The 26,588-nt window shown below is 41.0% G+C and overlaps 1 protein-coding gene across 6 annotated transcripts in view; it reads left to right on the forward strand.

Annotated features, from left to right (window-relative positions):
- mtor (mechanistic target of rapamycin kinase) overlaps window positions 1-26,588 on the forward strand; it is a 316,990-nt gene that overhangs the window by 231,863 nt on the left and 58,539 nt on the right. For all 6 annotated transcript variants that reach the window (XM_078239102.1, XM_078239096.1, XM_078239101.1 and 3 more), the window contains exons 33-37: window positions 4,081-4,158; window positions 9,019-9,126; window positions 12,683-12,808; window positions 13,424-13,555; window positions 25,254-25,369. In XM_078239102.1, the coding sequence (XP_078095228.1) occupies window positions 4,081-4,158; window positions 9,019-9,126; window positions 12,683-12,808; window positions 13,424-13,555; window positions 25,254-25,369 (560 nt within the window). The remainder of the gene's footprint in view (window positions 1-4,080; window positions 4,159-9,018; window positions 9,127-12,682; window positions 12,809-13,423; window positions 13,556-25,253; window positions 25,370-26,588) is intronic.

The following is a 26,588-nucleotide window of genomic DNA, read 5'->3' on the forward strand; positions in this document are numbered from 1 at the left end:
TAACCTAGAAACACTTTGAAATACTGTACTGTGAAATAGGGATGGACCACAGAGCTGCATGTGGTCAGGCAATTAAACTATTACATACACCGATAATTTACAAAATTGACAATATATTTAAGAGTGACAACCTAGTGTGACTTTAATAGTACAGTTGAAAATGAGATTATAATGAAAAATAAGCATGTTTAATCAGTCCACCAATTGAGTAGCCCATTTAAAATAATTTTAAGAACTACACAGAACCATTTACTTGTTTCATTTGGAAAGTCAGATTCTTAGTAAATATTTGAATATTAAACTTTTAAAATGTGCCTATTAGTGTCCATGCCCCCGAAAAACGAAGCTTAATCTTAAGAGCTGCTGTTAAGTCTTGCAAGTCGACACAATTAGTGGAAGCATGTAATGGAAATTAATAAGATTAGTTTTGTGGGCAGATTTGATTTCCTGGCAATATTTTTTTAAAACCAAACCCAAAGGAAACTTGATTTTCACAATGTACCCTTAAAATATGAAGGTCTCCGGCACAAGTTTGGTTGATTTTGGGTGAATTGCACTTAAAAGAATGACCCAACCAAACAGAAACACCTGCCTCTACCTTTTATATCAAACTTGTCTTCACAACCCACCTACAGTTCGACAGCGCACATTTCAATATCTCTTTGCCGTCTTATTTTAAATTTACTTAAATCGGCACCACCAAAAATGTATGTTCTCTGCTCCTTTATGTCAGTGCTGTGCATAAACTACTGTGTTTTCCTACATTTCAACACTGACTTCACTTCTATGGTGGTGAAGTGATTTGAGACTTTACAGTGTCGTCAAAGGTGCCGCATAAATGCAAGCTCTTTCAAGGGAAAATAAGTGATTGTTTTACGTACACGATAAATTTCAATCATAAACCAAAAAAGGGAAGAGGGTATATTATACAGAAACAATCAAGATTGTATAGAAACCAGACTGCTCAGATGCTTAAGAATTCTAAATTCAAAAATTGATCTCAGAACTAGATGTCTTAAAAATGAAGATTTCTAAACAATTTAAACAATATTTGTGCAAGTGTGTATTTCCATGAATGAGGTCCCGGGTTCAATCCCCACTATCTCCAAGAGGTTATTTCATAAATGGCGGCACAGTGGTTAGCATTGCTGCCTCACAGCATCAGGGACCTTGCCTTGGGTCACTTCTGTGTGGAGTCTGTACGTTTTCCCTGTATCTGTGTGAATTTCCTCCGGGCGTTCTGGTTTCTTCCCGCAGTCTAAAGATGTGCAGGTTAGGTGGATTGCCCATGTTCAATTGTCCCTTAGTGTCAGGGAGATTAGCAGGGTAAATATGTGGGGTTATGGGGATAGGACTTGGGTGGGATGGGCTGAATGGCCTCTTTCTGCACTTTAGGGATTCTATGATTGTGCGTTTTGAAAGTATGCATTCAGAAATATTGTGGAGGCACAAAAATATCAGATCTATTTGTAACCTCGCTAAGGCACTAAAACACATGTATTAATGTTAAATCATTGAAAAAAATTGCACTTCTAGTCAGCATTTGCATGTGTGTGGACGACTTCTTGTATTTGGTCTGGTTTTGTAATGATTGCTAGCATTTTCTTTTACCAATGATTTTCATTGGGGAGTATTTCATCCATCAGCATCTCACCTTTTAGGTTGTAGGCCTTCATCAAAGCTGATGAGTTACAGTTAATTTTAAAATCAGAGAGTTATCTATCACCTGCATTAAAATTCCACTAATCAGTAAATCTTCGTCTCAGGTCTCCACTGAAGAGTTAAGCTATAATTTCTTCCAAATGCTGATGAACCTGCTTTGTATATCTAACGTTCAAATTTTCCTTTTACTCTAAAAGGTGAGATACTTGCATGAATTCAAACAAAATCAATCTTTTTTTTTTAATGACGCCAACCCCTCTACATCTACTGGAAGTGGACTGATTTACTTTCTGAGCACTTTATTCATGTGTCTGAGAGCATTACCTTTTCACCCCAGTAACTTCGCTAGAACAAATTTTGAAATTTGATTAAATTTTGATCAAAGGCATAAGGGGCAGTAAAGGAGTTTGTGATTAGGTTTCTTAACTCGTACTTAATTGTGAGCACACGTGGAAGGTTGCATCTCGTGCTGGGAACAGATCGCCAAACCAGCCATTTGAGATTTTAAAATGATGTCACTGGGACATAACACGCTTGCTGCCAGCTGTTTTTTGCCTCATACTGAGGCCTGATTGCTCTGACCTACTTCCTGTCGTCGACTTGAGTTGCAGTGACTCCTGACCTCCTCAATAAATCATTAACATCTTTTTACAATTCTGTGTTTAAAGACCAGAACTTTTAAAATAAAGTTATCTCCAGTCCAGCTTTATTAATGTTGGTTATCTCTACCTCCCTTTATTCTGGGCACTCCTCCTTGGATCTTGCAGTAGCCACTTCAGTGCTGCTTCTTAATGTACTTCAGCTGTTGGCTTGGCATCTTTCCCTCCCCTTGCCTCAGTACTTTAGAATATTTGTTTTAAAGTTTAATTTATATTCATTTTTTCCTAATGTTTCAGCTAATGCTGTTCATTTCTCTGTTTGCCACTTATGCTATGTTGAGCAGTACCTGTGTTTGGTATTCAGGTGGGAGCCAGTTAGTGGCAAAGAAAAATGGTTGATGGACTCCTATGAAATATAATCAATACAGATGTTCTGCTAAGCCCAACTTTTGATCAGTTTACAATGCAATCCTTTTAGCCATTTGCCAAGACAGCTAAGAAGGGACTTTTCTCTTCTGACAAATGTTTTTTAAAATGACCTTTGGGAAACCTGAAAACCTCTACTGTAGTTGTCAGGTTAAATTAGGAGGTTCATACGTATATGAAATGATGAGCCACATATGTAAGTTTTTCCACATACTGTTCTGGAATGTATAGAGGCACATATATACGTGGACTATATACAAACTAAGATTTAACAATTAGCTTTCTCCCTGAATTAAAAGTAACTTGCTTTAGCCTAAAAATACATACTTTAAAAAAAAAAGAACTAGGATAATCACAAAGTGGTTGTGTTAATTTTACTACCAATTTTATTTGGTTTTCAAAATAAGCTTCAATTGCGAATAGTTGTGTAAATTTGTCACGATGTTAATGCAGAATTGTTATTTTTAATATATACTTGTGCCCATCAATAAGAGTAAAAGGAGCTTTATTGAACAAATATAAACAGAAACTTAGCATGTGACTGTCTATTGCGGGCATGTAAAAAAACAGTGACATTTTGCCTTTTGTATAGACCACCCCAAACCCTCACTGTCTTTCCTAGCTATGAAACGAAATTGAGACCAGATCTCTTAAGATGTTGCAGAATAGCCCTAAGATATTTTTTAAGTTTAAAGTTTATTCATTAGTGTCACAAGTAGGCTTACATTAACACTGCAATGAAGTTACTATGAAAATCCCCTAGTTGCCACACTCCGGCGTCTATGCGGGTACACTGAGGGAGAATTTAACATAGCCAATGCACCTAACCAGCATGCCTTTCGGACTGTGGGAGGAACCTGGAGCAGCCGGAGGAAACCCACACAGACACGGGGAGAACTGCAGACTCTGCACAGACAGTGATCCAAGCTGGGAATCGAACCCGGGTTTCAGACGCTGTGAGGCAGCAGTGCTAACCACTCTGCCACCGTGCCACCCCATACCGGGGAATAGCTAGGACCTTGATAATATTGCTGCCCTGTGTCCCATACTTATTTAAGCTTGCATTAACTTAAGTTAAACTCCTGTACTTGGCTTCCTCGCATTTCTGGCCTCTGGGTAGAAAGTTTCTAGTCGCTGGAAAAGCTGCTGTCATTTGTCTTGTTGGTCACAAAGGCATCACATGGGGAATAAATGGAGATATCCTTATTTAACTGAACTCCACAATTTGTGTGCAGTACTATTGGGTGTGGAGTAGTTGGAACTTGGAGAGGGAATATATAAACAATAACTCTAGTAGGAGGCCTTTTCAATTATTTCACAAGGGTAAAGCAGCAGCATATTGTAATAGGACAAATCAATAAAACAATCTAATACTTTTCCTCTTCCATTGTAGTGCATTGACAAGGCCAGAGACTTGCTGGATACAGAACTAACTGCTATGGCTGGGGAAAGCTACAGCCGTGCCTATGGGGTGAGTCTAAGAAAGATTGAACTTCGCGATCCATGTGAAACATATAATAAATTTTGTTCTTAAGTTGCATTGTTTGTTCATTAATTATACATTTTCTTTTGATCTCAGCAGTAATAAATGATGAAACTTGGTAGTTTTACCCCCATCAGCCTGTCAATGCTGCTAGGTCTCATCTTGCTAGGTTACCAGTTTTTAATTGAGGATAGATGCATGCATGGACTTCAATGACTAAATTGCTAATATATGGTTTTAGTTTAATGGTTTAAAATATTATCCAGTCTCTACAATGATGCCTTTGGAATACGTAAAAGAAATATTTGACAAAAATTGTCAGTAATGATGCTACCTGTTGTAATTAGTTTAGAAACATCACTCAATACTTCCCTCATGTTGTGTAAGTACTTGCATTACTGGCTCATTTGAATTATTTATCGAATAATCCATACATTTTTACATTAGGCCTTGAACAGTGGATTGAACGATTAATGAATTGTTAAAATTGGGAAATATAAATGTAACTACAGTTACATTAATGTGAATGTGGCAGACAGAGTGAAAATTAAAAACGCACAATAATTAATTGATACTCTTGATGCCACTGTCAGGTCTGTGCTGGAGATTTCCATTGACTTGATTTGCATCCATATGGTTTTTATAGGTTCAGTTAATAGATCATATTTTGCCTTGACAAGGAAAAGCCAGGAACTAATCATATTGTGCTGTTTGGTATTTACTGTATTACAGCACATAAATCAGGATATGTGGTACTCTGGACAGCTCCTTAGCAGAGTTGGGAAAATCTGATTTGTAGGCCGTTGAAACTAAGTTGAAAAACTGATTTAGATACTTAAAGAAGTCACTGTCCTTCGTTCCTGGAATCGGATTTCATTATTTGGCTTTCGTCTTATTTAAAAAGCCGTCTTCACCCAACTGAATTTGTAATTATAAATAAGGAGGAAGTGCAGAGACCTTATTATTTAAAAGGATATATGTTATAAGAAAATAAATGAAGAATTCAATAATGCTAAATAGCAGGTCAAAGCTCATGGGCAAACTTATTTGCTGGCTGTTGGTTGAAATTTTCTTCTGACCCAGTTGTTACATCCGTTGGACATCAGGAGCTGTATTTTCTGATCCTTGTCAAGTATGCAATAATGTGTCCATATTGTGGAATAGTGAGCTTGATTTTTTTTTTAAAAATAGGTTCTTGTAGAATGCAGGTTTTTAAAAAATCCAAAGCTGCGCAGAAGTAGGAAAAGTTTTCATTGAGTTTATGATGCAGTACCTGCTAGTTTAGAATTTACATATTCAAATAATTGATGCTTTTACATATTGTAGTTTGTTTGATTTTAATTTAGTCAATGTTCTTTGAGTTCTTTTTCTCATGAAATACCCTTATAACAATTGCAGCTGTGTGGAAAGCTGAGATATCAGTGCCTGTTGAGTTCTTTTTTAATGAGTGTTCGTGGCACTCCATTTGAAGAAATGTATGAAAGAAAATGTTGCCTAAAACGTGTAGGAATTCAAACCAGCGCTAATGTTAATTCGACTGATGGAATTAACACTCAACTCTTCAAACTGTGTATCAACAAGTCACACTTACTTTCCAAAGTGATTCTGAGGTGAAACACAATCCAGCTAGTGTGGAGTTTTGCAATTGAATTGATACTTAAGAATGGGGTTGGAGTGAGAGGGAAAGACTAAGCATGAAGGAATTTGTGCATGCGAATTTTTTTTAATTTGAGGAATTGAGGAACTGGTTGGGTGTGGGATAAGATGTAGCAGCAGAGTGTTGGATGAACGAAAGGTTATGGAAGATCGAGAAAGGAGGTGAAATGGAAAGAATTTGGATAGTCAAGTCTGGAGTTGTTAAGATCATGGATGAAAATTCCAGTAGCAGTGGCTGAAATGGGAGCAGAATCGAGGGATGATGCAGGGGTTTTTGTGTAATCTCTTTGTGATGAAATTAGGTTGAATAGGACTGCTCACAGGCAGAAATGCTAACATTAAGCCAGTTGCTCACTCTTCTTTCACTGGCCAATGATGGACTCAAATGTATAGCGACTAATTGTAATACGTCAACGGGTTAGAAACTCTTTTAATACAAAATTAAATGTCTCCCTTGATCACAGTACAAGAAAATCATGAGGATAATTCGGTTTTAAGAGTTAATCATCTGTCAAAAAGCAAAGCATGCAATTACAGTTCAATTTTTCAGAGTTGGATGACAGTAAGAAAATTACGTTTAAATTAGACCATGTTAGTCTCCAGTGAATGTAGAAAAAAGTACATGAATATCATAATAACATTGGTAGACAAGAACATTCTTTTTATTTTATTCAAAGAAATGTGAACTACTCTGAACCCTCTTGAGGGGAGCTAACCATAGTATGGAAAGCAATAAAGAAGAAAAATAGCCTCAGGAAAGAAATCTGTGGTAAACAGATATCAATGGACAGCATGGGTTTCATCTGATGCAGAGGTTGGGGGTATTTCATCGTTTTAATCCCATTTTTGTCTCCCTCTGCTCAGGTAGATGGCTTGTTGTGAAATGTTGTAATGCGAGCTGGAATTTTCCCGCATTTTTGTTTTTGCTGATTGCCAACATAATATGGAAAAATAACATTTGAAAAGTGACCTGTCGTAGATTATCCTGCATCAAAGCAGTGGCTTTGATTCTGTAGTTCTTGCCATACAGACAACCCTGGGATCAGCAATATACCTGGGAAATGAATCCCATCTGTGCTGTCCTATTTGACAGATGAAGTTGTTAATGTAGTGCATTTAGTTTAAAATAATTTCGATGCATTTCACACTGATTTTAAGGAATTAAATTTTAAATATTTTGCAGCCTATAGCCATAAATGACAAGTGCATTATCTGTCAACTTGACTAGTACTTTCACCCCTGAATGAGGAAGTTGAGTCAAACTCCACTTGCTATATCTAGGCTTATTGACTTTCAGATAAGACATTGGAGTAAGGCCATGTTCTTGTGGGTAAAGCAAGATCCCAAGGTACTTTTTGAAGAAAGGAGAATTCTCCCAGTGTCCTGGCCAACATTCCTTTGACTAACTGACTTTTTTCAGTTAATTTACTACTTGTGCAGTCTTGCTATGTACAAATTGGCTGCTGCATTGGGCTACCATAAAAGTGATTGGACTTCAAAAACAAAGTTGGATATTCAGCTCTTTGAGCAGTTGTTAAAATTTGATTGGGCGCGATATAAATGGATTCTTTTATTCTGACCTGTGAAGGGGGAACGATTCGAAGTACCAGTTAATCACCAAAGTGAATGATTATTGCTGTCTGTGGAACCTTACAGTAGCTGCCAGGGTCATCTACAAAATAGCAGTAACTACATTTCGAAATGGAATTAATTGCCTGTGAAGTGCTTTGTGACATTCTAAGGATGTGACAATTGGACTTATTTTATAGTCATTTTATTATAGTAATCCTGTATGGATTGACTCCATGCAGTATAGGGCATGCCTTTTTCGTTGTAAGTGATTTTCTTTCTCTTGAAAAATTTTTCCTCTCCTGAAGGTTCATGTATGGACTACTGCAATCAGTGCAGGCGAACTGTTTGCTCATCACAATCTGGTGTCATCTGGTATACATATATTTCCAATTGGATAATGATGGGGAGCAAAAGCCCTGGAAAAGTAGCTACCATCATGTATGAAAATGCAAGTTAATTTGTGTAGAGCAAACTCTCACAAAAAGGAATAATCAATTAGTTCATCCATTTTTAGTGGCTAAAGGCAAAATGTTGAGCAGGGTGCTGGAAGAATTCCCTTCTCTTCCTCGAAGAGTATTATGCGGTTTTTATTGAGTAGCTGAAATACTAGAACAGACAAAGGCATTGGGGCCAGTTGTAGCACAGAGCAGAGCTCAGCTTATTTGAGCTCAGCTTATTTGAGCATCAAACACTGTCATCCAATACTGCATCCATGGCACCATATCTTAACTGTGTTGTTTTAAATAAAAGGATAATATTTCAATAATGGGAGCTATTGGAAATGTTTTGTTCTAGTTCTTCAGTAGCAACGATAGAACTCAAACTTTATCTATGAAGGCAAAAAGCTACAGATGCTGGAATCTGGAACAAAAATGGAAAATGCTGGAAAACCTCAGCCGGTCTGACAGCATCTGTGGAGAGAGAGAATAGAACCATGTTTTGAGCCAGGATGACCCTTCACCAGAGCTTAAACAAAAACTGAAAATGCTGTAAAATCTCTGTCATCCTGACTCAAACCATTGGCTTTATTCTCTCTCCACAGATGCTATCAGACGTGCTGAGTTTTCCAGGATTGCCTGTTTTTGTTTTAATTAATAGATAAGTAATATACCATTCTGAAAGTCCAAGAATTTGTCACAAAAGTTCTATAGGTCCAGGAGAGAATAAGAAGAACTGACTACAACAATTGCATCAATTTTAAAAGGCTGGTGGATACAGTTGGCAGAAAGTTGTTGAAGATTGGCATAAAAACTTACTCTCTGAGATTTGAGATTAGCCTAATGGGTGGACTTGATCCCATGTATTCCTTCAGAAAATGGGGTACATGGAAGAGATAAATTAATTAATTCTGTCAGTTTAATCTGTTGGGTAATCATGGTCTATCTATTGATTACTGTAGGAAGTTAGAGAGCTGTTCCTCCATATTTTTCCAAAAATTAGCCTTTTCTTAAATTGTTTTGCTCAGGGGTTAATACTGTAAATGGATGATGGGTAGTATACAGAGTTTATCATCTAAGGCATAGGATAAGCACAATTATGTTGCTTTGTTTCGCTTTTCATATGTCTACAAGTTGTGTGTAATAAAACATCAGCAGTAAGTGTTGAGTCCTTGTTCTTCAGGCCATGGTCTCCTGTCAGATGTTGTCAGAACTGGAGGAAGTAATCCAATACAAGCTGGTTCCAGAGCGCAGGGAAATCATCAGGCAAACCTGGTGGGAACGACTTCAGGCAAGTTAACATTTATTCTAATATACTTGGCAATCAATCTGAGACAAGGTACACATTTACCATTCAACCAGCCAAACATATTATGAAGCTACCTTGGGTGTCCAGAAAGAGTCTGGGTATCACTCAAAAGTAGCAGCCCATGCTGATTACTTCCCATTTCATGCAAGGAATATAAACACTGGCTGGTGGATTAATCACAAGCCGAGCATAATTGTTGAGATAGCGTGCTGGATTTTATCCTCCCCTGCTAGTGGATGGCTTTCCCGTTGCCTACCTGCCTGACCCCGACCTGTTTGAAATTTTACAGATCATTTAAGGACCTAATTTCGCCACCACCAGTATTTTACCCATGGCAGTGAAGACCATGCCATATGGGAAACCCAGCAGCTTTAGCTGTGCGAATGGTGTCAGGCAGAAGGGTGAACCTCCATTACGGGGCCATTGGAGGCATCCTCCATTAATCCTGAGCCTGGTCTCCTGAACCCTCACCCCCACCCCCAGCTCTTCATCCAAACCTCAAACTCTGAATTTACCTGGACTCTCTAGCAGGGTGAGACTTCCTGTAGTTGCAACAGTGGTCAGTGCTCCCACCGATGCTGTGGGGACTACAGAGTTGTCGGCCAATCCAATTGACCGGTCGCACTCTTAAGGCAGGCTTCCGGTCAAGGCAGAGCCAGAAGTCTCGCCTTAATGCTGCTTCCAATGTTAAATCGCTGCGGGACAAGGTGGCCAGGCTCCGCCACCCCCAACCTTTTAGCTAGGGGACAGAGTGGGAGATGGATCACAGTGCCTGTAAAATCTGTATTGATACAGAAACTTACATTTCCTGTATCAGAAGTGGTACTTCTATTTTTTCAGCATTTCTGCAGATAATTCAGACATGCCTTTAAAAAATGGATAAGATACCGTTATGTATTCTTAACTTTAGTGCCAGAGCTCTTCTCTATTCTGTACAAATCTGTAAATCTAGTATAATCCTTTTCATTTTCAAAATCCTGCTTTTTAAAAAAAAAATCTATATTCCCTATTGGATTTATTTTGCATTATTTGTAAGATGCAAAGTTACTTCCATACACAGTTTCAAGGCCAGGGTCATTTCACTTTGTTTTTTTCTGGTGTATATTTGAAGGAAAGCAGAAGTATGTTAAGACAAGTGCCCCATTTTATGTTAAACAGAATTTGTGAAGCTTCTATTTAAGACAACAGTCAAGTCTCGTTTACATATTCCAGACTCTGCATGTAAAAATATGCAGGACATTTGAAGCTGTTTTTAGTTCATGAGTTTTTTCACAATCAAGTGATTATATGCCCAATTACTGGCTGCATCTGAAGGCGAATAGACCAAATAATCCCTTATTTCATAAGTCTTAGCTGTTCAAGTTTTAATTTAATTTTATAGGAGTGTGTTTTTTCAATTTGTTTTTTTATTTTATCCATTCATTGGCCACTGACATTGGCAGGCACAGCTCAATGATGTAAGCCAGATCAGATGTTGTATGCACTAATGATGAGATCTTTGGTTGTGTTGCTATATCACACTGCCAAGTCAATGATTTAATGTTCCTTTTCTCCCCCACTTTCTACTTTTCTCTCATAAAGGCATTAACTCATGCTGAGGCACAATTCTAAAGTGCTGGCAGTCCTCTGCTACTGCACTCAATTGGAAATTCTTCATGTGTAAGCTAGACAGTGTTAGCAGGTTATTTTACTCCACATGTAGCTCCCATTGTCGAGCGCAAAGCTGTTCACGCTTGACATCTACATATCCATATTTTCCAGCTGGTGACAGCAATCTGAAGGGGGAACTGGATCTGATTTTTCCCCTCTTCTGTTGTCTCGTCTGAAATCAACTAAACTGTCTTAAACCAAAGGGAGAGTTTGGCTCAACCTGAGTTTAGTGCCACACCATGGGCCCGATTTTTACCAAAATTTCACGCCCATTTTCGGGTGCGAAATCGTGGTAAAGTTGGGCGTCGGGTCTAAAACGCGGTCCAGACCCGACCCAAGGCCAATCGCGCCTTTACCAACGGCCGATCCGGGTGCCGATTCGGCGCACGTCCGAATCGGCCAGCGGGCCGATTTAAATGCATTTGCATGCATTTAAATCGGCATAATGAAGCGCGCGCCCAACTTTACCATCAATTCCCCCTTTACCAGCATTCGGCCCAATTCGCGTCCGCACCTTTACCGACCTGATAAATAAAAGTCCAACTTGTACTTTTATTCGGCAGGGGAGTCGCCGAGGCCCACCCTTCGCGGACACCCCCTCTAACCACCCCGGCAGACCCCCCCCCCAGGATCGGACCCTGCTGGGAGGCCGATCCCCCCCCCCGGGATCGGACTCCTCTGGGAGGCGGGCCCTCCCAGCAGAGCACACCCCTAACCTACCTCAATTGTGGCCTCCCTCCGCCATCCTTCCCGCTCACCTTCAGTCCTTCGACAGCCTGCAGCACGTTCCTGGACACTGACTTCGAGCCACGGCTGAAGGGACGGAGCTTCACACAGGTCCGCTGGCGTCTGCCGGAGGAGGGGGGGGGCAGGCCCAGTTGGAACTCTGGTGGGGGGGGAGATGAGGAGAGGGGGCGGGCCCACATCGCCCTCTTGGGGGGGAGGGGGTGTGACATATCCCCTGGGGGGGTGAGAGGGGAAGGGGTGTGATGTCTCATCCCCGTGGGGGGGAGGGGAGGGGGTGTGACGTCTCACCCCCGGTGGGGAGGAGAGGGGGGTGTGACGTATCATCCCCTGGGGAGGGGTGGGGGGCGGGGGGGGTGGAGAGGGGGTGTGATGGATCATCCCCTGGGGGGTGGGGGGGGGGGGGAGGAGGGGGGGTGTGACGCATCATCCCCTGGGGGGAGGGGGGGTTGTGACGGATCATTCACTGGTACACTACCAGCCACCGCCATCTCTCCTGCTCTCACACCTGCAGGGAAGAGTAATCTCTGGGTGGTAGTGTACCAGTGATGGTGCCAGGAGGGATCGGCCACAGACAGGCAGCGGGAACCCCCCCCCCCCCCCCCCACCCCGGATCAGAGGATGATCGGTCACACCCGCTCCCCCCGCCCCCCAGGGAATGATAAGTCTCCCCCCCCCCGACCAGAGGCTGAACAGCAGAGAGGCTCTCTCCGCTCTCTGATTTTTGTTTTGCGCCTGGGCGCGTTCTGTCAGATTCTTCCCGAACAGCGCATGTGCAGGTCGGCGCTCAGACAGATGCAAATGCGTTAAGCCCCGCCCACTAGACCCGCTCCGAAAAAAGGCGTATGGGGGCGCTGGAGCGCGGCTGCCAGGCGCGGGTCTGATTTACGGCTGCACCTGGCACTTAGAGCCAATTTGGTAAAATCGGCCCCCATGTGACCAAATTATCTGCTAAACGATAAGGAGGTATTAAAACACTGTCACTTGAAGTGTGATCTTAACTTGCCTGTTCCACAAAAGCAGTACCAAGGAATTAGTACAATTTAGATCAAAGAAAATAAGAACAAGCTAAGGAGAATTGTAGAAGTCCTTGAATGATTGTAAACACTTGTTCACCTCTAACTTCCTCGTATTTGTTCCACAGGGATGCCAGCAGATAGTAGAAGACTGGCAGCGAATCCTAATGGTTCGTTCCCTTGTCATTGGCCCACATGAAGATATGAGGACTTGGTTAAAGTATGCAAGTCTCTGTGGCAAGAATGGACGTTTGGTAAGAAGGCACAGGAGGAAATGCAGTTCCAGGACTACACCAACCTCATTTATGGTTTAACTTCTGAGTTATGAAGTTCCTTTTTTTTTGACAGTGATAAAAGCATGATCCCATTACTTTGAGTGAACTGACAAGCTATAAATCCATGACTTTTGCTTTAAAAACAACTCTACCACAGTTCATAAAATGTTCCTTCATAAAATTTTCATTACAAATCAATCTCCAATTAAATTGCACACAGGGAGAAAAAAACAAATGAAAAGGATTATTCGAGGGACTGAAAATAATTGAACCATGATGTGCAAACATAGTTCTGTCCCGTTTATTCATTCTAATCTTATTTTTATACTTAATTATAAATTTTTCTCATATTTATAATAAGGGCTTTGTAAACATGGCCTGCTGTAATTTGCACACTGCAGTCCCTCGACTAACACTAAGTCGTGAATAGAGCACGCAGTGTTTGCATTGGCAGTTTCCATCATAAATGTGGACATGAAAACTTATATTGGTAAAAGTTGGCAGGAAATGTGTGGAGACATATAATTTACAGCAAAATAATAAGTGAAACTTAGTCTTTTCTGGGATTATTTTTCAAATGTTCTCTGTTTATAGGCCCTGGCTCACAAGACCCTGGTACAGCTGCTTGGCGTCGATCCTTCAAAGCACCTTGATCAACCACTGTCAACAGTTCACCCCCATGTCACCTATGCTTACATGAAGTATATGTGGAAGAGTACCCGCAAGGTAAGTTCCAACTCATTGTACATTGCTTAGGAATTACAGCCTGCAGCCAGTTCTCATGAGTTAATGGGCTTCAAGTCACTTCTTCATAAATTAAAAGTTCTAAATTGTTACATTTTATAACAATATATATAACTTAAATAAGATAAAATAAGACACAATACACACCACCACAGATCTGAACTAGTGAAAAATAACTTCTGATCAGGAGTCAGAAGGAACTTCTCGACTCAAAAAGTGACGATTGTAATAAACCGCAAGGTACAACTTTAGTGTATTTGGAGATTCAAAACAATCAGGCTGAGGGAGTTAGAATAATGGAAGATAAACTTAATAAGGCCCATCAGCCTATTCTGTCCTAATGCTTCCTATACTTTGGAAAACAAATTGCTCAACATTTCATTTCTTTTCTGTTAAGTTGGCTGCAGAACTTATGCTTTGAATGAAATTACTTCTTTAGTTGTTTCATCCTGATGATTATGTTGAGATTAGTTACTACTTGAAAATCATTTGAAATACACTAATTTTTGTTATTTGTGTCACATCTTTTCAATTGCAACCAAGTGTGATAATTTTGAGTTAAAGACTGTTGATGCCAATATCTATTACTACTAGTCCAGGACTCCAACTTCATTCTATAGTGGTTTTTCACCATAACACTCTTAACATTTTCTGGAACACATTTCAATCGCTTCCTTTCCAGTTGTGGGATTAATATTCTCAGTACATTCTTTTGTTTGGTATTGTTTTGTTTTTGTACTTCAGTTACTGAGCAATTGACTGTCTCTTTGAAGGGACCTATTCTCCCACTCACAATGACCATCTTAAACACATGTTTTTTTTCTCAAATTAACGGCAGTGTAGAGCTCTCCTTGGACCGTGTTTCAGTCCAAGCAGCAGTATCACAATCATAGCCTTTATAAGAGAATAATTGTTCTCCCTGTCCCGACAGACTTATATAGGATACACACACATATTATCGACATTACCTTTCCTCCAGATTTTCATTCCTGAGAACTGAACAGCCAAGTCAGTGATGAAAGAAATTTGAAAGACGTGATCACAACTGACTGTTACATATGGTATTACCATTGGATTGAAGCTCAAATTATTATTTTTTTAAATAGTGTCCTGCTGAAAATAGGTCATTTTTATTTCCTCTGAGTCTGTGGTGGCAGCAAGGCAATTAGCATGGCAGCTAAAACAACAGGAGGACAAATTTGCTAATTATATCGACATCATAACTCTGGTGTGGTTAATTTGCTACATTGAATTCCCTCTCATCGTATTTTTGTAATTACATGTTGCAACTGTTTACCCATGAAACTGCAAATAAAATGTCCGCTGACAAACCTTCCTCTGACGATTTGGTGTTACCAGAGAATTCAATTCAATCAGTCAGTGTCGACATTTACCCTGCACTTGCACAAATTGCCCCAATCACATTTAGTTACTTTCTCCCCATTTCCCTTAATTCTGGAAATGATTTGCGTGTCCTCACCATTCCATGTGTAAATTAGTTTTTTCTTGCTATATCTCCAAAGATGTGCGGCTTAGGTTGATTGGCCATGCAAAATTGTCCCTTTAGTGTCGGGGGATCAGCAGGGTAAATATGTGGGGTTACAGGCATAGGGCCTGGGTAGGATTGTTGTCGGTGCAGGCTTGAAGGGCCGAATGGGCTCCTCCTGCACTGTAAGGATTCTAGAATCCTATGATTCTTTTAGTTCCCTTGCAGTCGTACAGTATTATACTCTGTTTCCTTAATTTGTTGTCTCACATTAGTTCCTGTATTAGTGCTTCATACTATTATTGTACAGCAGAAATGCTCGCTATTAATACAATTCTTTTGAAAAGGTCTCAACCAATAAATTGAAATGCTATTTTTATCATTTTTATTTGGCATCCTATTCAAAACGAGTGTCACACAGGAGCTGATAATGTAGAAGCACCTAACGATTTCCATCACCAAGTCTTAGACGCTAATTGACGTCAAGGCTTAAAGCAATTATTGTTTTTGGCCATTAAAGGGCCATAAGAACAGTCAAAGTTCGCTATAACTGACAGCAGGATAACACACTAACTTGCATTTATAGCTCCTTTGATGTAGCACAACCTCCTGAGGTACTTGACAGAAATCACAAAAATAGATGCTGAGCAGCAAAAGGAGCTATGAGGAGATGTGTCCAAAATCTTGTTTAAAGAGTTGAGTTTTAAGGAGGTCTTGAAGGGGTGGGGGGTCAAGGGAGAGGTAGGGGACTTTGGGAGGGTATGCTAGAGCATGGGATGCAGATGGCTGAAGGCACATCTGCTAATGGTGGAAGAAGGGAGGTGCGAGATTTTGGATTTGGCGGAATGAAGTTCTGAGTGTGTTGGTGGCAGGGAAGGGGTGGGGTGGGGGGGGTTATAGAGCTGAAGTTTTTGAAATTAATCCTGAAGGGATTTAAACCCAATGAGAATTTTAAATTGGAAGCATTGGGAAACTGAGCCAAATAGGGAAGCAAGGAAGACAGCCAGGAGAGTATTGAGATGTTGGAATAATCAAGGCTGGAGGTGACAAGACAGGAATGAGAGTTTCACCAATTGACAGACTGAGGTAGACAATGTATAGAGATGGAAGTAAGGATTCTCTGTGATGGCATACGTATTTTGGTTGTCAACCCTGTATATCAGTGTTCTGCTAGAGAAGTCTGAATAAAGAATTTGCAAATTTGACAGCACCTAGTAAAATTTTGTGAAGATTTAAATCCGATCTGTATATTAATGTAAGCCTGTTTTATGTTTTTGATTGGCTTTAAATGGAAGCGTCAGCTCAGGGTTGACGGGAAGACTATCCTTGCAAAGTCTAGTTCAACCTGAGGTAATGACTTGGAGATTGGTACAATCAGCAGCAAGGGTACAGAGATTGAGGCAGGGGTCAAAAATGATGGCTTTGGTCTTTACTATTTCCAACTACAGAAAATTGCAGCTCAGTGGATGCGGAATAGAGTCAATTCATTAATCAAAGTAGCAATAATTTATATCGTTCTGGTAATGCAGCTAATGTAATGGTTTAATCTGGCATTGTATTTCACAATATAGGCTATCTATATCCATTTCCTCGATTTTCATGTGTCCAATTCTTGTTTTTGAACTGATATGTAACCTGGTTTGTGTTTTTTTTTGGAAAATAAACTGATTACGTTGAGTCGGAATGTTACTTAGAACTCCATTCTGAACATTTTTTACAATTTGAAAAAAGTGAGAAAAAGAAATGAACAGAGTGAAGAAAGGGGGTCAGTCTTGTTGTACATTATTCAAATAACAAAACATTTATTAAACTTTATAAAACACAACAAGAATGGCCACGGTAGAGAACAACAATTACAATTAACTACAATGATGGTTACTTTAATGTCCGAACTATGTTAGGGGCCGGGGGTTTTAAAGAAAAAGGTGTCGTTTGCGCAGACACATTCATAATAACAATAGATTTACTGTAGGAGCTGTTTCCTACACAGAGTAGAAAATGAAACTAAGGCAGGATCCTGTGAAACACCCTGATGACATCACCATCAAAATCATGTGATTGGCTCTTAAAGCAATCATGCAACCAATTAAATATACAACATCCCTCTCCCTTTACTTCTGTGGCCACAGCAACAAATTACTATGATGTTATACATCGGATCAGTAATACTCTAGACACTATGCACCATTAATTATTGTACACAGTCAATAAAAAAGTTGATCAGGTGAACATCAATGCCTCTATGGTTATGTATGCCGTTCTAGAATTTGGCTGCCTTGACCCTAGAAATACAATTTGGAACTTCAGTCGACACTTCTCTTGGGACTAATTCTGCATAATTCTTACGAGGTTTAGTTGCATGGACACAATTATCAGGCAACCAACTGAGTCTTCCCATTGTAGTATTCACAACACTAGGGACTAAAGAAGTTTCTACCATTGAAAAACCTGATGGAATTTTTGCAAGATTTGGTAAGCCAGAACAGATTATTAGCAATAATGGTTTGCAGTTTACTTCACAAGAGTTTGATGATCAACTCAAAGTAAATAATATTCAGCATATAAAGTCCGCATCTTATCATCCATCAACCAATGAATTTGCTCAGTATCACGATGCATAATCCTTGCAGGTAAACTGATAATTGTCTAAACCCACCATCATATTGGAACATTGCTAGACCTAACATGGGAAATAACAAACGGGAAACAGATGGACACGTCTCAGTTAAGTTTTTAGTTTGCCATGGTCAACCTCTTTTTAAAACAAGTAATGCCAGGTTTTCTAAAAAGAGCAGGTAAAATCTACAAACTACAGTTGGTCTCCCTTACAGCATCGAGTGCTCCAATTCACCGATATTGAGAGTGCACTGGTTGATATATTTGTTCACCAGAACAAATTAAGGGTCTGTAAAAAAAAAAATTCTGCCTGTGATAAAATAGATAATGGGGCTTCTACAACAATTGGTTATTCTATTAAGGAAATGATGCTGGTTGCTAAAAAATTGTACTTGTTGCTGAAGTATTGTAGAGAGTTGATGAATTTGATTATCTTCAGAATTGTGGCTACCTCCTCAGCTGTCTCAAACCTTGTCCATTACAGTACATTGTAAACCAATTAGCACAACTCCATTATTGCTCATATGGCACGGTAGCACAGTGGTTAGCACTGCTGCTTCACAGTACCAGGGTCCCGGGTTTGATTCCCGGCTTGGGTCACTGTCTGTGCGGAGTCTGCACATTCTCCCCATGTCTGCGTGGGTTTCCTCCGGGCGCCTCCGGTTTCTTCCCACATTCTGAAAGGCGTGCTGGTTAAGTGCATTGACCCGAACAGGCTCCGGACTGTGGTGACTAGGGGAATTTCACAGTAACTTCATTGCAGTGTTAATGTAAGCCTTGCTTGTGACTAATAAATAAATTAACTTTTAACATTATTTAAAAAACCTTCAATATCATCCTTTCTCCCTGTTTTTGTTACCCACCCAACAGTAAGTTTGTGGTAGTTGTAACAATTCTAATGGAACAATAAAATAGATCTGATGAAGAGCCAGCCTGGGGCTCATTTTCAAAACATAATTAAAGGAGGGTAAATTCCGAGTGAAAGTATGAAAGTTGTTTAGACTGTGGAGTTATTGTTGCTATGGAATGGATTATTAGAGATGCTGACAGAGCAGGAAATGATGGATTAATAAGCAGCTGCCAGTTTTTATCTTTAATTGCCCTTTTTCTTTTGCCAACTTCACTTGCTTCCTTTACCTATGAACAGAAACAGTGCATGTTATTGTTGGAAACTGTAGAGCAGTGACTGTTGTAATTGCTGCTAAAGTTGCATTCAAACCTGATTTTGAAATGCAAGTTGCTGAATAGTTTGTATCTAGGGCTACCAGGTGAGCTGAGGGGAGAAAACTGAAAGAGGGCAATTACATGGATAGAGAATTTGGGGCTATTCTTACAGAAGAGGAGATTTAATAGAAATAATCAAAATCATGAGGGCTCTGGAAAGATTAGCTAGAAAGAAATTGTCCCCATTGATGGACCAGTCAAGGGCACCAATTTAAGTGAATGGCAAAAGAACAAATGGTGAGATACAGAAACCTTTTTATGCAGCAAATGGTTAAGATCTGGAATGAAAGTATGCTGTAGGTATATTCAATAAGAAGTTTAACAACACCAGGTTAAAGTCCAACAGGTTTATTTGGTAGCAAAAGCCACACAAGCTTTCGAGGCTCTGAGCCCCTTCTTCAGGTGAGTGGGAATTCTGTTCACAAACAGAACTTATAAGACACAGACTCAATTTACATGAATAATGGTTGGAATGCGAATACTTACAACTAATCCAGTCTTTAAGAAACAAAACAATGGGAGTGGAGAGAGCATCAAGACAGGCTAAAAAGATGTGTATTGTCTCCAGACAAGACAGCCAGTGAAACTCTGCAGGTCCACGCAACTGTGGGAGTTACAAATAGTGTGACATAAATTCTGATTCTAGGATCGCATGATAAAGACTCAGGAGGAAAAAAGCAGAAATATTTATGTGAAATAGTGTGACATAAACCCAATATCCCGGTTGAGGCCGTCCTTGTGTGTGCGGAACCTGGCTATCAGTTTCTGCTCCGCGACTCTGCGCTGTCGTGTGTCGCGAAGGCCGCCTTGGAGAACGCTTACCCGAATATCAGAGGCCGAATGCCCGTGACCGCTGAAGTGCTCCCCAACAGGAAGAGAACAGTCTTGCCTGGTGATTGTCGAGCGGTGTTCATTCATCCGTTGTCGCAGCGTCTGCATAGTTTCCCCAATGTACCATGCCTCGGGACATCCTTTCTTGCAGCGTATCAGGTAGACAACGTTGGCCGAGTTGCAAGAGTATGTACCGTGTACCTGGTGGATGGTGTTCTCACGTGAGATGATGGCATCTGTGTCGATGATCCGGCACGTCTTGCAGAGGTTGCTGTGGCAGGGTTGTGTGGTGTCGTGGTCACTGTTCTCCTGAAGGCTGGGTAGTTTGCTGCGGACAATGGTCTGTTTGAGGTTGTGCGGTTGTTTGAAGGCAAGAAGTGGGGGTGTGGGGATGGCCTTGGCGAGATGTTCGTCTTCATCAATGACATGTTGAAGGCTCCGGAGGAGATGCCGTAGCTTCTCCGCTCCGGGGAAGTACTGGACAACGAAGGGTACTCTGTCCACTGTGTCCCGTGTTTGTCTTCTGAGGAGGTCGGTGCGGTTTTTCGCTGTGGCGCGTTGGAACTGTTGATCAATGAGTCTAGCGCCATATCCTGTTCTTATGAGGGCATCTTTCAGCGTCTGGAGGTGTCTGTTGCGATCCTCCTCATCCGAGCAGATCCTGTGTATTCGGAGGGCTTGTCCGTAGGGGATGGCTTCTTTAACGTGTTTAGGGTGGAAGCTGGAGAAGTGGAGCATCGTGAGGTTATCCGTGGGCTTGCGGTACAGTGAGGTGCTGAGGTGACCTCTGCAAGACGTGCCGGATCATCGACACAGATGCCATCATCTCACGTGAGAACACCATCCACCAGGTACACGGTACATACTCTTGCAACTCGGCCAACGTTGTCTACCTGATACGCTGCAAGAAAGGATGTCCCGAGGCATGGTACATTGGGGAAACTATGCAGACGCTGCGACAACGGATGAATGAACACCGCTCGACAATCACCAGGCAAGACTGTTCTCTTCCTGTTGGGGAGCACTTCAGCGGTCACGGGCATTCGGCCTCTGATATTCGGGTAAGCGTTCTCCAAGGCGGCCTTCGCGACACACGACAGCGCAGAGTCGCGGAGCAGAAACTGATAGCCAGGTTCCGCACACACAAGGACGGCCTCAACCGGGATATTGGGTTTATGTCACACTATTTCACATAAATATTTCTGCTTTTTTCCTCCTGAGTCTTTATCATGCGATCCTAGAATCAGAATTTATGTCACACTATTTGTAACTCCCACAGTTGCGTGGACCTGCAGAGTTTCACTGGCTGTCTTGTCTGGAGACAATACACATCTTTTTAGCCTGTCTTGATGCTCTCTCCACTCCCATTGTTTTGTTTCTTAAAGACTGGATTAGTTGTAAGTATTCGCATTCCAACCATTATTCATGTAAATTGAGTCTGTGTCTTATAAGTTCTGTTTGTGAACAGAATTCCCACTCACCTGAAGAAGGGGCTCAGAGCCTCGAAAGCTTGTGTGGCTTTTGCTACCAAATAAACCTGTTGGACTTTAACCTGGTGTTGTTAAACTTCTTACTGTGTTTACCCCAGTCCAACGCCGGCATCTCCACATCATGACTGGTATATTCAATCACAGCTTTCAAAACAGAATTGGATAGGCAACTGCAAAGAGAATTTGCAGAGCTGGGGAAAAGGGCAGGGAAGTGGGACGAGCTGATTTGCTTTTGTGGAAATTCAACATGGAGAGGGTGGGCGCAATGGCCTCCTCGTCCATTGCCGTTCTATGATTTCTCAGAGGTGCAGCATTCTCCATTCCTCTCCACTTACCTGACTAATCCCTTGTCTCAGGCCTCCAGCATTGTTATTCCAAACTGATTGCAAAAATAGTTCCTCAAGGTATGTGGTAGTACCATAAAGCCAGACGCAAAGGGCGAGGTGAGTTTCTGTCATGTTTGCAGAGTCAAGTTTCTCGTAACAAAAATGAGGGAATACTTGTTTGAATGTTAATTAGTGGGTAATTAATAATCTATCAGAATCACACAAAACCAAAATTTTGAAGTTGGATATTCCTGCAATTTTATTATCCCATTGATGAAGGAGAGAAACAGATGTTCTGCCTTGGTTGTTTGATATCTGTCTTCCTTCATTGGTTCAGTTGCTGATCGCATTTTCAGAATACTAATTATTTTTTTAAATTAATAACTCTAGGAAATATTTTTGTGCAGATTCAGGGAAGTTTGTTTAAATACGGATGCACATTCACTTTAGCTACTCTCTTCCCCATTATATACTTACAGAAGCATTTGCTTTCCTTTTTTTATATTTTGTGTGAATTTTCTTTGATAATTTTCCTTTATTCTTTTTATTACTTGTTTAATAGCCCTTTATTCATCTTTTAAAAGTTTCCCAATCTTCTGCGTGCCACAGGCCTTTGCAATATGGTGAGACACTGAATGTCTGCAAAGGGACATAGATAGTTTAAGTGAGTGGGCAAGGGTCTGGCAGATGGAGTACAATGTTGGTAAATGTGAGGCCATCCGTTTTGGTAGGAATAACAGCAGAATGGACTATTATTTAAATGGTAAAAAAATCGGAGCATGCTGCTGTGCAGAGGGACCTGGGTGTCCTTGTGCATGAATCACAAAAAGTTGGTTTGCAGGTGCAGCAGGTAATTAAGAAGGCAAATGGAATTTTGTTCTTCATTGCTAGAGGGATGGAGTTTAAAAACAGGGAGGTTATATGTTGCAGCTGTATAAGGTGCTGGTGATGCCACACCTGGAGTACTGTGTAGGTTTTATCTCCTTACTTGAGAAAGGATATACTGGCACTGGAGGGGGTGCAGAGGAGATTAACTAGGTCGATTCCAGAGTTGAGAGGGTTGGCTTATGAGGAGAGACTGGGGATATACTCATTGGAATTTAGAAGAATGAGGGGGGGACCTTACAGAAACATAAAATTATGAAGGGAATAGACAAGATAGAAACAAGGAGGTTGTTTCCACTGGAAGGTGAAACTAGAACTAGGGTATAGCCTCAAAATAAGGGGGAGCAGATTTAGGACTGAGTTGAGGAGGAACTTCTTCACATAAAGGGTTGTGAATCTGTGGAATTCCTTGCCCAGTGAAGCAGCTGAGGCTACCTCATTGAAGTTTTTAATGCAGAGATATAGATTTTTGAACAGTAAAGGAATTCAAGATTTATGGTGAGTGGGCGGGTAAATGGAGCTGAGGCCACAAAAAGATCAACCATGATCTTATTGAATGGTGAAGCAAGCTTGAGGAGCCAAATGGCCCACTCCTGCTCCTGGTTCTTATGATCTTATGTATGCCTTCATTTTTATCTTTATGTTGTCTTTAACTTCCTTGCTTAGCCATGGATGTTTTTATTCCCTCTTACAATCTTTGTTCCTCTCTGGAATATATTTAGTTTGGAGGAATTGAATATTTCCTTAAACAACTGCCACTGCTCATCAATTGTCCTACCTTTTAGTCTTCCTGCCCAGTCCACTAAGGCCAAGTCTGCCTTCATGCCTACGTAATTACCTTTGTTTAACTCCAAAATGTGAGCGTTGGACTCCAGTTTCTTGCCCTCAAACTAAAATTTGAATTCTATCATACTATGACCACTCTTTCCCCAGAGGATCCTTAACAATGAGATCACTAAATAATCTCTGTTTGTTACACAATACCAGATCCAGAATAGCCTGCTCTCTGGCTGGTTCCACAACATATTGCTCCAAGAAACAATCTCTAATATATTCAATGAACTCTCCCCCAAGGCTACCTTTGCCAATTTTATTAATCTAGCCTATGTGCATATCAAAATCACTCATGATTATTGTCGTACATTTCTTACAAGCCCCCAGTATTTCCTGATTTACACTGTGCCCAACTGCAGAATTACTGTTTGGAGACCTATAAATTACTCCCACCAGGACTTCTTTCCTTTGCTATTACTTATTTCTACCCATACTGATTCCACATCTTGATTTCCAGTGTGGATGTCATTTTTCATTATAGCACTGATCCCTTCCTTCACTAGCAAAGCTACACCATCTCCTCTTTCTTTGTCTATTCTTCCCAAATAATGAGTACCCTTGGATATTCAATTCCCAGACCTGGTCTCCTTGTAGACATGTCTCACTAATCGCCACCAAGTCAAAGCCCTTTGACTCTATTTGCTCTGTTAACTCATTAATTTTGTTCCGAATGCTTCATGTATTCCGAAACAAAGCCTTTAAGTTTGTTGTATTATCAAATTTCACCACTATTGTATAATTCCTTGTTGCAAAATGATGTTCACACATTCTGTCCCTTTTTATTTTCTGGTAACAATCTGCCTCGTTGCTAACCTGCACTCCGACCTTTTCCGTCAATTTCGATTTTCTAATTTTCCATGCAACTGAAACACTCAATACACCTTGACTTAGTTTAAAACCCTATCTACAGCTTGAGTTATGTGATTTGCCAGGACTCTGATCCCAGCATGATTCGGGTGAAGACCATCCCATCGGAAAAGCTCCCTCTTTCCCCAGTACTGGTGTCAATGTCCCATGAATTCGAACCCATTTCTTCCCACACCAACCTTTGAGCCACACATTTACCACCACAATCTTATTGACCCTGTGCCAATTAGCTTGTGGCTCAGGTGGTAATCCAGAGATTATGGCTTTTTTGGTTCTGCTTTTTATTTTAGCCCCTAACTGCTCATATTCCCTCAGCAAAACTTCTATCCTTGTTCTACCTATATTGTTAGTGCCTATATGGACCATGACAACTGGATCTTTATCCTCCCACTCCATGTTCCTCTGCAGCCCAGATGAAATATTCCAAACCCTTGCACCAGGTAGGCAACACAACCTACAGCACTCTCGATCCTGGTCACAGAGAACAGTGTCTATGCCAACAATACTATCCCTGATTATGACTACATTTCTCTTCTCCCCCCCCCACATGAATAGCTGTCTGACCACACTGTGCTGTGGTCAGTTTGCTCATCCTTCCTACAGCCCCTGCTCTCGTCCATGCAAGGAACAAAAAATTCGAACGTGTTATACAAGGACAAGGGCTTGAGGCTCCTGCAATCCTATGTCCTGGATCCCTCTAAGGGGTTTATCTGCGTCCTGAAACACAGGGTTGTCCAGTTAGCAGCAGATTTAAGGATCTATTAATAATTTTGAGGAAACCTAAGTGGTGACCTTTCCTTTCCAACTAAACCCTAACAGCATATTTCAACTTTTTATCTATTCCAGATTTTATTTGTTACCTTTTCATTATCATTGTGAAAGTGGGATGAAAGGCAAGTTGTCTCTGTCTCTGAGGTTTATGTCCGTGGGAGATCAACTTATGATTACAATTAATGGTAAAAAAGGCCATGAATGAAAACTGAACTGGCATTTGCAAAAGCAGGACAATGCATGTTGAGATTTTAGTGAGTTCATGTGGGTGCTGGTGTGAGGAACTCTTTCGTGAACTTAATTAATTTCCTCTTGATGATAAATTCTGCATTATTTGTCCTTCACTCTAGATTGATGCTTTCCAACACATGCAACACTTTGTCCAGAATATGCAGCAGCAGGCTCAGCATGCCATAGCTGCAGAGGACCAGCAACACAAACAGGAGCTCCACAAACTCATGGCAAGGTAAGGAAAACATTGTATTGTAATACATTGCCTCTTACCATTTTCCTTTGTCATTGTATAAACCCCATAGATATGGTAAACTGGGCCTCTACCACAGCCAACAAATGCAGGCTGCTAACTTTATAATGGGTGGCACGGTGGCACAGTGATTAGCACTGCTGCCTCACAGCGCCAGAGATGCAGGTTCGATTCCCGGCTTGGGTCACTGTCTGTACAGAGTCTCCACGTTCTCCCCGTATCTATGTGGGTTTCCTCTGGGTGCTCCGGTTTCCTCCCACAGTCCGAAAGACGTGCTGGTTAGGTGCATTGACAGTACTAAATTCTCCCTCAGTGCACCGAACAATTGCTGGAGTGTAGCGACCAGGGGATTTTCGCAGCCACTTCATTGCAGTGTTAATGTAAGCCTACTTGTGATGCGAATAAATAAACTTAAACTGATCATATTTAATGCACCTTAGGAATCAATTGTATTGCACTAATGTAACGCCACTTTTTGAATAGTAACTAAGCCTTACAAGTATATTTCAGCTTTTGAAATACTCCAGATTCATAGAATCATCATAGAATCATAGAAACCCTACAGTGTAGAAAGAGGCCAAATGGCCCATCGAGTCTGCACCGACCACAATCCCACCCAGGCCCTACCCCCATATCCCAACATATTTACGCACTAATCCCTCTAACCTACGCATCTCGGGACACTAAGGGGCAACTTTAGCATGGCCAATCAACCTAACCCACACATCTTTGGACTTGGGAGGAAACTGGAGCACCTGGAGGAAACCCACGCAGACACGAGGAGAATGTGCAAATGCCACACAGACAGTGACCCAAGCCGGGAATCGAACCCAGGTCCCTGGAGTTGTAAAGCAGCAGTGCTAACCACTGTGCTACCGTGCCGCAGATTGTTTTTGTTACCTTTTTGTTATCATTGTGGAAGACTGTTGTGAAAGTGGATTGATAGACAAATTGGCTCTTGAGGTTCATGTCACTGGGAGATCAGCTTGTGAGTATAAGCCACAAGGTTCATAATAAATAAAACCATGAATCAAAACTAAACTGGCATTTGCAAAAGGAAGACAGTGCAGCAAAGGTGAATAATGTTCTTGTGGCTACAATGCCCCTTCCTCGCTGCCAACCACTCACCATCCACACCCAGACTTGTGATATTAAATGGTACAGATGAAAAAATGTCAGCTTCAATTGCCAGTCTGTGTTT

This window comes from Mustelus asterias, chromosome 22 (genome assembly GCF_964213995.1).
Source record: "Mustelus asterias chromosome 22, sMusAst1.hap1.1, whole genome shotgun sequence".
Classification (NCBI taxonomy): domain Eukaryota; kingdom Metazoa; phylum Chordata; class Chondrichthyes; order Carcharhiniformes; family Triakidae; genus Mustelus; species Mustelus asterias.